At 40.9% G+C, this 14274-nt stretch overlaps 1 protein-coding gene across 1 annotated transcript; it reads left to right on the forward strand.

Annotated features, from left to right (window-relative positions):
* Window positions 1–452: 452 nt before the first annotated feature.
* On the forward strand, window positions 453–13784 carry LOC133531789 (UDP-glycosyltransferase UGT5-like). The gene is given in 10 exon segments (XM_061870190.1): window positions 453–1851; window positions 2740–2900; window positions 3954–4044; window positions 5074–5266; window positions 8073–8267; window positions 9844–9898; window positions 9900–10058; window positions 10351–10570; window positions 12363–12582; window positions 13446–13784. Coding segments are annotated over 9 exon segments (1545 nt in total). The 5' UTR covers window positions 453–1851; window positions 2740–2747; the 3' UTR covers window positions 13705–13784.
* The last annotated feature ends 490 nt before the right edge of the window (window positions 13785–14274 follow it).

Here is a 14274-nt window from a genome sequence, read left to right on the forward strand (position 1 = left end):
CTTTTATAATAGAGGCGTGTTCAGGTATTTGTGAGCACTTTAGCCGCTCCGATATATCTGTTGGCGATTGTACACTGTACATACAAGTAAACCCATTGAAAGAATACAACTAGGAAACAAATCAAAATTTGATTTGTCTCCTAGTTGTAGATGGCAGCACCATATCTCATTATATACCGTAATCCCGTAAGGGATTCGTATAAAGGAAAGGCTATTGTGCGAAGTTGGTGAAATACAAGTGGGGGAAATACAAGCGATGCCAGCGCACGACGTAATAACGTGATAAACGAAATTCTTGAAAATTTGACGACCAGTCAGGCGATCTGTGCCAACTCAAAGCCGATAACTGGCAGGAAGTGGCACAGGATCGGGACAGCTGGCGTTCTCTCGTTTTGGAGGCCAAGACCCTCTTTGGATCACTGCGCCACAATAATTAGTTAGTTAGTCTGGCCTACTGGGTAGTGATAGTGACCCTGCCTATGAAGCCGACGGTCCTGGATTCGAATCCCGGTAAGGGCATTTATTTGTGTGAGTAGCAAAAATAGTTCCTGGGAATCCTGAGTACCTAATGGGTGTTTTCTATGTATTTAAGTACTCGTATTTATATATTATGCTCTCGATAATCCAGCAGCTTTCGTCTGGGATGGCGGGCTCTTGTAATCCGGCAGTACACAGCCAAACGCCGGAGTACAGAGCGGTTGAATTGTTTATGTGATTTCGCTCCCGCTCGGCTGTTCGATCTTGGGAAGTTGAAAACAATGCTTTAGATGACACTTTACTGACTTTTAGGAAGCTAAGAGACAATATTATTAACAAAATATATTATAATACGTAGCAATCTAAAAAATTTAATAAAAAAATCGTTAATGCATCATCTTCCGCAACCGAAAACGTTTTACATGTTGAACATAATAATAATGAGACCCAACTTGTTGCCATTATTGATTAAACGATATTTTCTAAATAAAACTTATTTCCATACAAATTCAATCTGACACTTCCGATAATCCGGCATGGGGGAAATTTTTCCAGTGCCGGATTACCGAGCGTCTACTGTAAATCGATGTCTGAGTATCCACAAGCCGCGAAGCTGATCAGAAGACGCCGTTACGATTCCGGCCTCGGTCATTTAATGGCTTGTTCACCTATTTTTAGTGAGTCAGAAGGGCGGGTGTACCTAAATAAAAATAATTGAAAAGCATACCATATTTTTGTACCTAATTTGTACTATTTAGTACCTCCATTAAAAAAAATTGTACCTCACGGTACGTAAAGTTATCATCAAAAAACAGTACACCCGCCATCCTGACAGTCAGAATGGCGGGTGTAGGTACTTTATTACGCTATGTTCCCGTGGTTATTGATAAATTCTATAAAAGCCAAATTTTTGTACCTTCATATTCAATTATAATATGAGTCATTTTATTTGTGCTTTCCAAGTTTTACTCATTTTATATTTTGCTTGCTATTACAATTTTGGAGGCGTTATAATTTTTCAAGTTATCGATTTCATTTTTAAGAAAAAACGCTAAGGTACCATTATTTTTATTACGCCAGGATTTAGTACCTTTTTAAAGGAGGTGCTAAATAGTACACATTAGGTACAAAAATATGGTATGGTTTTAATTTAATTTTATTTAGATACACCCGCCATTCTGACTCTCATTATTTTTAGTAGGTTTAGGTAGTAAATTACTATATTAAATAACTTGTTGCGCATGCAACATTGCACGATTTCAGTGTAATTAAACAAACTATAAAACATTGCATGCACAGTTGTCTCAGCTACCAGTGAAGTACCAGTGTCGTCCAGTAAAGATAGTTGTATAAGATTAATCATTTGCTGAATAGGTAACGATCTTTAACACTTTTTTTTTATAAAACATATTTAGTTTAGGTTATTTAAGTCTTAAGCTTAAAGTTCTGCCATTTCCTTGCCTGTATGTTTTTGAAGCAGCCAAATTTGTAAAACAACACCCTGAATTATTTATTACAGCTAGTGACATATACAGTAGAAATACCAGAAACGGTGAAAGACTTGTAGTTGGAATGCAAAGAATAGATAAACTCAAAAATGAATGCTACGAGTATTATTTATCTAGTTTCGGATAATGTTAAAAATTGGCCAAGCCTAAAGCCCGAGTCACGGCTTTGGTGACAACTGCTTCGTACTATCGTATTTAATTTGCCTGGCTCTAGGTGCTTAGCTGCCCGCAAATCAAAACTTGTAAAAACAAAAATGCATTAGGTACTGATTAGTCAAAATAAAGATTTAAAACATAATAAAATTGAAGACCTTATTATTGACCTTTGGGATATACATAAATAGCGTCTAGGTATTCTAGTACATTAGATTTAGGTGCGGATATTACAGAAAAAAAACATCACTGAAAAGTATTTTGAACAGGTTTAAGTAAAATAAGTTAATGTAAGGAACAAAATAATGCAAGGTGCATTGGGGTTATTCTGTAAATAGAGTTATGGAAAAAAATCTTCAAATTATGCGATACCAATACACTGACAACATTATTCTAGATTCCTATGACTATGACTTCTCACTGCCATTTACTCTTATAATAAAAGGTAGGTAAAGTCCTATAATAACGTTGTTTGGGGTTTTGTAGACTGGTAGATTCTTCACCGCGCCCTCATTCATCCCACCTCCAACCTACATTGATAAAAGTCGTTAGTGGTCTTCCCTTCATTTATGTGTTTTGTGATCACGTATATATGTTCCAGAAGCAGGAATGAGGCTCTCGGCGAATATAATCCTGATTTCCCTGATGGCCTGGTGCTGCGCCGGCTACAGGATCCTGGTGGTGTTCCCTCTGGCGGGCGGCAAGAGCCACAGCATCCTCGGGGAGGGGGTCGTGCGCCATCTCCTGGCCGCTGGACACGATGTAAAACTATGTCACACCATTACGAAATTTCGCTTAATTTTTTCTCAGACCATCTTTTGACTCTGCACCACGCATAACGGGCATTGGAAAACTGGACCAAAAAATTTAAAAAGTTAAGATTGGGCCCGTTCATAAAATTCCTATCGAACATTCTCGTTTGATGTGTCTCGGTGGAATGCTACAACGCGATTAGTTTATAAGTGCCCATCACGCGCGAGATTGGTCGCAACTAGTTGCGTTGGACTGCACGCTTGGCTCGCATTGGTACCGCTTGGCTGTCACTAACACACCACCAATGAATGTTGTAGGCACCATTCATGTAGGTAAGGCCCGTCTTTAGGAAGTAATATATAAGTCAATGTTTTGAACGCCAGACGGCGAAGGAATACGGCCGTGCCCCGGACGCCAGGCGATCGCGATTATTTAAGCGAATTGAATTTTACGGAGTCCCGCGTAAGTCCCTATTGCATTGGCGAAGCTGTCGGCTGTAGCCGTCTTTGGCGTTCTTGGCAAGACTTTCCGATGACGGCCACTGCCGACTGTGGCGGTCAAAAGGTTAATTAATAGCTTTTATTGTTTATTGAGAGGCGGAACCGCGAAAGTCAGAAACTACACAGAAAGTTCAGCATATATAAGTAAATTTGAAAAAAATACACAATAGACTAAAGAAAAATGGTTGATCTGAGACTCTGGGTCCTAGCCAAGATGACAATCGTAAGTCGACAAACGCCAAACACAAATAAAAAATGTATAGATTGTGTCATTCACGAAGACACGTGCCTTGACTCGTATTGTCATGTTATTAAAGATTAAATTTCTCAAATCTGCGCGTCATCGTGGATGACACGAACTATATCGGGAATCGGGAACGACCTATACGACTATAGACGCGAAAAGTCACGAGACTATTTCCATGCATTATTTAAGTTTCGGTTGGCGTTTTCTATCAACGATTCGTCATCTCGATGTAGGTATGCTTGGAGGTACTGTATACTGTAGGTAGCTTTTCTTCTTCTAAAATTGTTTTTGTACTGACACTGACTGCAATTTTAGGTAACATACATCGCAGGAGTCCCTTCGAAACTGTCTGCTCCCACGCTACGTGAGATCGACGTCTCATCTAACAGCAGGATTTTTAAACCGGGTAATTATCACTAGAGAATCATAAAACTTCCGGTCAATGCCGGATTTAGAGGTCTGGAGGCCTCGGGCAATAAAGGAGTGGAGGCCCCCTGGCCCCAAATTTTTTCCAAATAAAATGGTAAATTTTCCGAATTCTCTACTGTGGGGGGCCTTCTTTTGTGCAGGCCCGGAGCAGTAGCCCCGGTTGCCCTCCCCTAAATCCGGCCCTGCTTCCGGTGATGTAACATATTTAGTTACATTATTCCCAAGTGACATTACTTAATTTAAACGTACCATCGGTATCTCATTGACTTATATATAACTTTACTTCGTAAAGACGTGGGCCAGTATATTGGTGTCAAATCGCGTTGGGCGCGACTGCGCGACTGGCTTGCATTAGTTGCGCACGACGCGACTTGTAAGGCCCGTCTTTACGATGTAATATATAAGTCAATGAGGCCTATCAGCTATGTGTGTGTGTGTGACGTGATGGGCATATGGTTCAAACACATTTTAGAATAACCGGCCAAGAACATGTCGGGTTCCGTAGTTACTCTTCCGTCACAATAAGCTAAACTGGAGCTTAAAGTATAGTAAATTATTAACCAAGGGATGAAACGGTACCTTTCACCCGAGTTAAACAAATAGGCAAATTTGCATAATCAGTACCTAATTAAAGTAAGTCTTTTTACTATGAAGGGAAAACTTCTTGCGATAACTCAAAAACAGCTAAACTGATCATGTCCGCTATAGTTGCCAATTTACTAATTTGAGATGTTTGAGCACCTCAGACAGGTTCCATAGAGTAAACAGGCACAGTAGAAAATTACAGGCTTTCGGCAGCGATCCTAAAGGCACAGTATAACGATCTGAAACATATACTATATTTCGATAATAGAAGCTAGACAGACACAAGACCCCGTACCCGTAGGTGTAGGTTCTAATCAAGGTAACTACTTATAGATTTAGACATGCGACTTGTCAGGTCATTTACGTAGTTAATTAAGGATCCTTGAATTTCACAGTAATAATTATTAAAATCAATTTCCAGGCGAGTTGTGCGACATTGACAAGGTCCTAAGCCAGGGGAAAGAGATTGTGTTCGACCAGAACGTATACCGCTGGCATCTAATGCTGGCCAACCATACGGCCGCGCATGAAGACGTCCAGAGGCTGATGTTGGATCCCAAGGAAGAGTTCGACTTGGTTATTATTGACTGGATTCTCAGTGAAATCTTAGTCGGGTAATCCCTACTTATCCATAAGTAGGTACTTAATATTAAGGCTAGGGTCCCACGACGTCATTTTTTTCTAAAGATTTTATCGAATGTTGTAGTAGGTAGGTACTCGAGTGACAGCCAAATTTGTATGGCATCTTTGATAATCGTTCACACGGCCTTTATGCAGGAAAATCGTGTTCGAGAAATAGTTTTTATGGGGGGTTTTGTTGAGCAACAGTTGATCTTTTTTTTTTGATTTGGTACAAAGTTACGGGAAACTTTGTTTACGGCATGACCTCCTGTCCACACCGCAGACTGCGTGAAAATGTTGCCTGAAGAAGTCGTGTTGTTGTGCTCTCTTGTATCCATAAGTAGGTACTTAATATTAAGGCTAGGGTCCCACGACGTTATTTTTTTCTAAAGATTTTATCGAATGTTGTAGTAGGTAGGTACTCGAGTGACAGCCAAATTTGTATGGCATCTTTGATAATCGTTCACACGGCCTTTATGCAGGAAAATCGTGTTCGAGAAATAGTTTTTATGGTGGGTTTTGCCACCTAGGATGCGAGATTTTCGACATGATTTTATCGAATGCGATGCTCAGTGGTACTTGTATTTACGTTGTTATGCCACGTATTCATTGTAAACATTTGTTGAGCAACAGTTGATCATTTTTTTTTTGATTTGGTACAAAGTTGCGGGAAACTTTGTTTACGGCATGATCTCCTGTCCACACCGCAGACTGCGTGAAAATGTTGCCTGAAGAAGTCGTGTTGTTGTGCTCTCTTGTGTATCTAGCGTATAACCTAAAGCCCCGGAAAAAGAAAAAAAGATGGTGGATACGGAAGTACCTCTTACAAAGGCAAAATGGGAGATGGATCCTTTATTAACTTTATTTGAATGTCAAAAAGTGATTTTGAACATCTTCTAGGGTTAATTAGTCCGTCAATAACAAAAAAGCGACAAATTTTCGTCAACCAGTTTCATCTGAAACACAATGTGGTTGCACCACATAACAAAAACTTCAATGGATCATAATAAATCCATTTAGTCATATTATTAGTTGCACCGCTACCCGTAGTTTTTTTGGCCGAAATCTTCTTTTTTCCCTCGTGAACTGCGTACGTAGTACATGCATTTAGTTTCCACGTCCTTTTTTGGCAAGTTTAGGCTAGCGGAGATCTCGTCCTATGCATCGTTTTTTTTATTTTTATCTTTATATTCCTTTTTTGACGAATCCCATAGCACACTTTTCGATTGAAAGAGTTCTATTCATTGCATTATTTTGTCGTTGTCCCAAACTACCGCCATGTTTATTGGAAAAGTTGCAAGAACTGTATGCACACGTCAACATGAGTTGATCAACTGATGTTTTTGATCGACAAGCGAAAACACTGCAACACGCAGTCAGCAACTCTGCAACACCCAGTGTTGCCTGCAACATGTTGCCAGCAACTCAGCAACATGTTGATTAAACAAGGTTGCTCAACAAAATCAACAAATGTTTACAATGAATACGGGGCTTTACGTTCACACTAACAAACTAGTTTCTCGTAAACGAAATGTAATGCGCGAGGGCGCAAACAATTGCGCCGTGACTTCACTGGCACATGTGAAAAAAAAAGCGGCCAAGTGCGAGTCGGACTCGCCCATGAAGGGTTTCGTACCATTTATGACGTATAATTATCACTAGAGAAATATTTTCGGTGGACACACATAATTTTCGGTGGAAGTTTGCATGGCAATGTATATCATATATATTTTTTTGATTTTTCATTCTGTTATTTTAGAAGTTACGGGGGGGGGGGGCACATTTTACCACTTTGGAAGTGTCTCTCGCGCAAACTATTCAGCTTAGAAAAAAATGATATTAGAAACCTCAATATCATTTTTAAAGACCTATCCATAGACCCCACACGTATGGGTTTGATGAAAAAAGATTTTTCGAGTTTCAGTTCTAAGTATGGGGAGCCCCCAAAATTTATTGTTTTTTTTTTTATATTTTTGTGTAAGTTCATAGAATACATCTACTTACCAAGTTTGAACAGTGTAGCTTTTATAGTTTCGGAAAAAAGTGGCTGTGACATAATCGGACAGACAGACGGACATGACGAATCTATAAGGGTTCCGTTTTTTGCCATTTGGCTACGGAACCCTAAAAACCGCATGAAACTCGCACCGCGCCGTGTTAACGCTCGTCTCGTATACTCGAGAAAATATCGAATCGAATACTCGGTTTGTGAACCTAGGCTAAATGCGAAAATGTGTCTGTCTGTCTGTATGTTACCTATTCACGCTTAATTCGCTTGACCGATATAGATGAAAATTGAGTTGCGGGTAGCAGCTAGTTACATATACTAAGTACAAGGTATAACATAATTAACACCAAGAACTGTGGTCGTGGTGGTGATGGTTGAAAATATACTCGAATACGACAATTTGTAAAATAACGGAACACAGCTATATGCCAAAATACTCATAATTGACTCGTATTTTACCAAACATATCTACGACATAAAAGTGAAAATTTATCGAAAACAAGGTCAATAAAGCAAATAAATGCACAGGCCTAAAAAAGTCCTATTTCCAAAAAAAAAAAATGTACGGTCAGCTGCAGAGAGAGGACATTCCCCCTGCATATTAGACTGATTGTATGCTGTATGCAGGGGGTATCACCTCTCTGCATCTAATTGTATATTGTGCCTTAAAGGAGGTAAGAAGGTGGTTAGTAATCACTAACGCTACGCATACACAGCTGGTGTGTTCTGGCCTTAATTAATTACAATTTACAAATATATGACCAATAACCGCGTCTTGTATCTTATTGCAGCTTATCTTCCGTATTCAACTGTCCCTTCATCTGGCTGTCCTCGCTGGAGCCCCACGGGCGGGTGCTGTCCCTGATAGACGAGTGGACGGACCCGACCTACGTGCCAGGAGCCCATTCCAGGGCCATTCCGCCGTTCACGTTCGCTCAGCGGATCAGGGAGTTGTTTTATATCGCCAGGCTCAAATATATCAGATGGTAAGGGTGTGATTATATAAATTTGCAATTAACACAAAAATATTTTCATCTTTGTAACCTACTATAGTGGCTGCTTTGTCGCTATACACTATAGTTTCATGTCCAGAATTAAAGAGTTTAAGAACGGTGTTGGTACAAGTACAACACAGAAATAAGTTTTAATACGAGATCTTCGACGAGCGGGATAGATCGATTTTATAAGTAAGTAAATCTTTATGAGTAAATATTTAGGTGTTAGAAGTATGAAGAGTATCACATGGACCCCGGTAGACAGCAAATTAATTGTTTGGTTATATAATCCAAAAGTAAACTAAACTACATACTTATCTGCATATCAGAACGATATCATTAAATGATGAATTATAAAATAAAATATAAGTATAGGAGGTCAAGTCAATTAAGAGCTAAAAATCTTACTTGACTTAGGTACATACCAACTTGACTTACGTTTGAGTAATGTTCACGACCGACCGGCCATATTCAGGTAATAAAATTAGGATATAATAAAACGTTTTATCTCCGAATGAGATCGGATGGGATGTATATGAAACATGTAAGTATAATCGTAAAATTGTTTTTTTAAAGGGACTCTTGTTTTTACTTGGTAGGTAGGGATTAGAAAACTAGCTGCAGTTTATAAGAGAAACAATACCTTTAGAATAAATAAACAAATTTGGGGACTATCTTACACAGATCGACTTAGCCCCAACTAAGCAAAACTTGTAGGTACTATGGGTAGGTAGGTACTAGGTGACAATATACTTACGTATATATACATAGAAAACACCCATGACTCAGGTACAAATATATGTGTTCATCACACAAATAAATGCCCTTACCGGGATTCCAACCTGGGACCACCGGCTTCATAGGCGGGTCAACGCGCCTTCTAAGGCGTGTGAATCACGGGCTCCCCTTAAGGAGAAGTCCTCCTGCACCGATGTGGATATAGAGGGATTCACACTGGTGGAAAGGAAGAGCAAAAGTACGCAGGACGCCTTGTCAGACTGTGTGGCACTGCGGAGCCGGTCAATTCCGGTCTACGGATTGCGACACCGAGGAAGACGCTCTACGTGTCTCAACTGCATTACTCCGCCGTGGCCGAAGAGGTGGTGGAGTACTTCCGCCGGAATACTGGCTACACGCTAAGGGTGCACCAGCTACTGTCGCGTCACTATGTGCACTTCAGTTTGTTTTGGCGCGCGTGCCGCGGCCGCTGCAGGACACCATCGCAAGCGCGGACTTCTGGCCGAAGGGTGTAATGTTTCGGCGGTTCCGGGGCAACCTGCCGAATCCTAAACCAAGTCCGACGACGCAACGGAGCCACGCTGTTATGTCGTTGCTTAAATCCAATGTTTAATTTGTCTTTGGTCTTTATTTGTAGTATTTTATGTAGTATCACAGTGTCGTCATTGACTAATAAATAAATAAATAGGCGGGGTCACCCACTAGGTCAGACCGGTCGTGAAACCGGGTTTGTTTCATAGATGAAGGTTTGAGCCGAATAAATCACCTCAGAAATTTTTAACTAACTATAACGTTCAATTTAAACCTACAATTTGAATGCTATTTACAGGCAGTTAATGTCAGAAGAACAAGTACTATTTGAGCGGGGCGTTCGGCGCTGCGGTCGCCATGCGAGGCAGGCAGCTGCCTGTGCTTGAGGACGTGAAGTACAACGCGTCTCTGGTGCTGGGCAACTCGCATGTGGCTGCGGGACAGGCCACCAAGCTACCGCAGAGCTATATACCCATAGCTGGATTCCATATTCAAGATATCCCCTTACCTGCAGTAAGCGCGACTTTATGGTAATTTTTAAAGATACTTTAGCTTGTCGTCAATATGAGTAACTCAAAATACTTCAGTGATTTATCTATTTGATGCTAATAAAACTAAAAGATGGTCAGTCCACCACCACCTATCACCACCACCTACTAATAATTTTCTTGTACCTATATATACCTAATTACCTATACACAAAATGAAACAAAATCTTAGCAAAGGGAAGAATTTTCATGTACTATTTTGAGTAATTGTTTCGCGCAAATGGTACGTACATTCAATTTCTTTCTTGATTTTTCAGGATTTGCAAAGGATCATGGATGACGCCAAAAATGGGGTAATTTACTTCAGCATGGGATCCCTGCTGCGAGCCAAGCGCATGCCAGAGACCCTGAAGCAGGGACTCCTGGCCATGTTAGGGAGTTTGAGACAAACTGTCATTTGGAAACTGGAAGAAACACCGAAAAACGTACCGAAGAATGTCCACATCGTCAGCTTTGCACCGCAGCAGAGCATTTTAGGTAACGGTTTAAAATAAAATTGAGTGTCATTTGATGAAGTAAGATTGAATACTGCTACATTGCCGACACACCACATTTATAACACGTATTGGGCCAACGTATTAGGCCAATCTAAGAGATGCAGTTAACAGAGGAATGAGATAGCAATATTCACTAACCCCTCTCTACGTGACGAATAACCGCGTCGCTTACATTGGGTTACTTGGCAATACGTGTACTCCGCATAAGAAACAAAACAGACTAGGTTTAAATAGGATATTAAGGTTTTGTTTTGTGGCAGCTCTAGTCTAGAGTCAGACCAAGCTAAGTTGGCAGCGATTTTGATAGCCCAGCCTGTGCAAATGTTAACGTCATAATTTCATATAAGGTTGACGTTTAAAATAACACACGCACTGTCTGGGCTGTCAAAATCGCTGACAACTATCTTGATCTGACTCTGAAAGAAAAAGTGACGAAGGGCGTTAGCCGCGTAAGCTGAACACCGGTGGACTTGGTAACTTTTTCTATGGTGTATGATAGTATAGTATGGGTATGGTGTTTCAGTTTATAATTTATATTGTGTGACTACTTAAAAACTACAAAAATATTTCATAAAAAATAATTCGATTTGTTCCCTGGTTATTTTATATCGAGACGTAATTCGGAGTCTCCAGTTTTGTTGCAACATGACGTCACGAGAGAGTAGTTAAAAAGTTAATGTTACTACAGATATTCCGAACGTGACTGCTATTCACGATTCATTTAGAACGAGAACACTGCTGATAATATTGACGTAAGATAAATAGTTTCAGTTAACAGTGTCTACACGATTGTGCTTATCTAATAACTTTGTAGGTCTTATTTGCTAATGGCATTGTTGTGTGGGGCATATTGCTTGTTGGCAGCTGCCAAATAGTATGAAGATGTCCCGCGAAAGTTCATATTTTCACCACGTCGTTGGCGTCGCTTGTATTTCCCCCGCCACCGTCTTCGCACGTACCTTATAGGCAGGCAATGGAGCAGTGTTCAAGGACTATGAGATATAGTCAGTCCAAAGTAAGGGCCAACCCACACTAGCGTCTTTTGATTTGAAATTAGCGTCGCTGCGCAGTTGCGCCAACGTTGCGTCGAGCGGCATCCATAGAGTTGACTAGACGCTGACGCTCGGGGGGCGCTAGTGTGAGGTGGCCCTGAATGGCACGAAGTTAGTCCTGTCTACCATTAGAAAGGTACCTAAATAATACATATACGTATACCTATAGCGAAACTTGAAACATTTTAGTCCGTCGGAATGTGTTATTTCAAAAAATATCGGATTTTCTTAAGGGTCACAAATGTAACCTAATCTAACTTAATGGGCAGGAGCCCAGATCCTGTAGGAACAGGATGCCTTTTTTAAACAAATTTGAAAAATAAATCGGGTTAATTTAATTAAAAATGAAACAATATACCCGATAATACTTAGAGGTTGCGATATCCAATATACACATTGTAACAAAAATAGTAGCGATCCGTTTAAGGGTATAGTCGGTATCGTGTTGTCTGATTAGGAAAAAGTAGAAGAACAATTTTTTTGACGCGAACAATTTTTGGCCTTTGTATGGAGGGTTGATCCGACTTGGACGACCAGCACCATAGAAAAAAATTAGGTGTCAAAAATTGTTTTTATTTACTTTTTCCTAATCAGACAGAACACGATACCGACTATGCCCTTAATTAAACATATCCGCACTATTTTTGTTACCTATATGTACATCCTGTATTGTATTTATATCTAGTAGTTGCTCTCATAAAATACTTATTTCTCTCGCAGCTCACCCAAACTGCATCCTATTCATCACCCACGGCGGACTGCTGTCCACCAACGAAGCCCTCCATTTCGCCGTCCCTATCCTCGGCGTGCCCGTCTTCGGAGACCAGTTCCAAAACGTGTACCGAGCCGTCCAGAAAGGATTTGCGGGACACGTCCGGCTGAGCCACGAGCTCCCACGAGATTTGAAATTGGCGATTCAAGAGATTATCGGAAATCCCAAGTAGGTGCAAGCGGTTCCCATTCTCGTCTATCAGGGTGCAGGTGTCATATGTCATAATCTACGATTTGTCGATTTAACCCTCATATGCTTAGACACGGTTCCCTGCTGGGAATTTATTTATTTTAATTATCATTTTGACAGGCGGCATACGAGAGGTTAAGGCTGTGCACGCGTAGACGTGCTCGTGAGGGTTGTGATATACAGATCCTTATCAGACACGGCACACCGTTTGCGTGTGTTTGCGCGTGCACGGCTCCAACATTTTAACGCACGTGCCTTTAAGTTCCACTCAGAAAAAATATTGTCATGGAATGGAAGTGAGTTAAGTTTTTCAAGATCGTAGAACAGTAGAACTTCTTAGAAAAACAAGTAAACAGCCTGATATTTAAATAAAACAGATATTTACTTAGTTAAATAATTTTGATTATTTTTCTATGAAGCTTGAAGATTCGCATGTCGTTACGATGTGCGAGCGGCACTATAATACGCGCATAGCGTTGTCTCGCTCAAATATGGGAGCGACGGGCGAATCGCATGCAATTTGATAACCGCCTAAGACTATGTGATCCTACCAACTAACTGTTATCAATTTGCAAAATGTTTAATCAAACATTTTAGTGACTGAAATTTCAGTATTATTGACCACTACAACTTATCACGACTAGTACTATTGGTATCGGTCGCAACGCAAACAAGCATATACCTACTCTAGAGTAGGTACCAGGGTAGGTGCAGGCACCTTGGTACCTGATGATAAATGGTTACCGTAGTATTGCCACTTCAGCGGTGTCGATCTCTTATTTGCGGGGCACGTCTTTCTTTGTACATTACTCCATTTTTTTCTTATAATAAAATCATTTCAGGTACCGGGAGAAAGCGAAACAGTGGTCTTTCATCTACCACGACCGACGCGCTCCCGGCTCGGAGCTGGTGCACTGGGCGGAGCACGTGGTGCGCACGCGCGGCGCGCCGCATCTACGCTCTCTTGCGCTCCTGGTACCCTGGTACCAGAAGATGTACCTCGATCTGTTAGGTCTTGTGTTTGTAATTGTTTTGTTGTGTGTTTTTGTTGTAAGAAGGCTCGTGTCGAAGAAGATTGATGTGAATAAAAAGAATAAATGATTGACCTCGCAAGGCTCACGATCCTATCTATAGTACTTATTATGTATTCGATGACAATTAAAGCATTATACATCGGAATAGTATTGCATTTTTGTTTGTTCAGTTTCCACCTAAACCAAAACCAACTGTATTTCCTACACTATAGGTTCAAATTTCACCTCTGTCTTATTTTTTATTCGGTCACCTCTTTTTTTTTTTTAATAGCCTATTTTGTGTCCCACTGCTGGGCAAAGGCCTCCCCTTTTTTCCGCCACTCATCACGGTTAGAAGTATGTTCCCGCCAGTCTCTGCAAAAAGCGTCGAGGTCATCCCGCCATCTCTTTTTTGGTCTGCCTCTGCCCCGGCTAATCTGCGGTGTCCATTCGGTAGCCAATTTGGCCCACCGATCCGGGTGCATACGGCAGACGTGTCCTGCCCAACCCCACTTAAGCTTAGCGGCCTTAACACCCACATCTATAATACCAGTCCTGGAGCGCAGTTCGGTGTTCATAACTCGATCGGTTCTCCGAACTCCTAGTATGCTGCGCTCCATTGCTCGCTGGCAAATCTTGAGTCGAGACTTCTGGGCTT

The sequence above is a fragment of the Cydia pomonella genome, chromosome 2 (assembly GCF_033807575.1).
Source record: "Cydia pomonella isolate Wapato2018A chromosome 2, ilCydPomo1, whole genome shotgun sequence".
In the NCBI taxonomy this organism is placed as follows: Eukaryota; Metazoa; Arthropoda; class Insecta; order Lepidoptera; family Tortricidae; genus Cydia; species Cydia pomonella.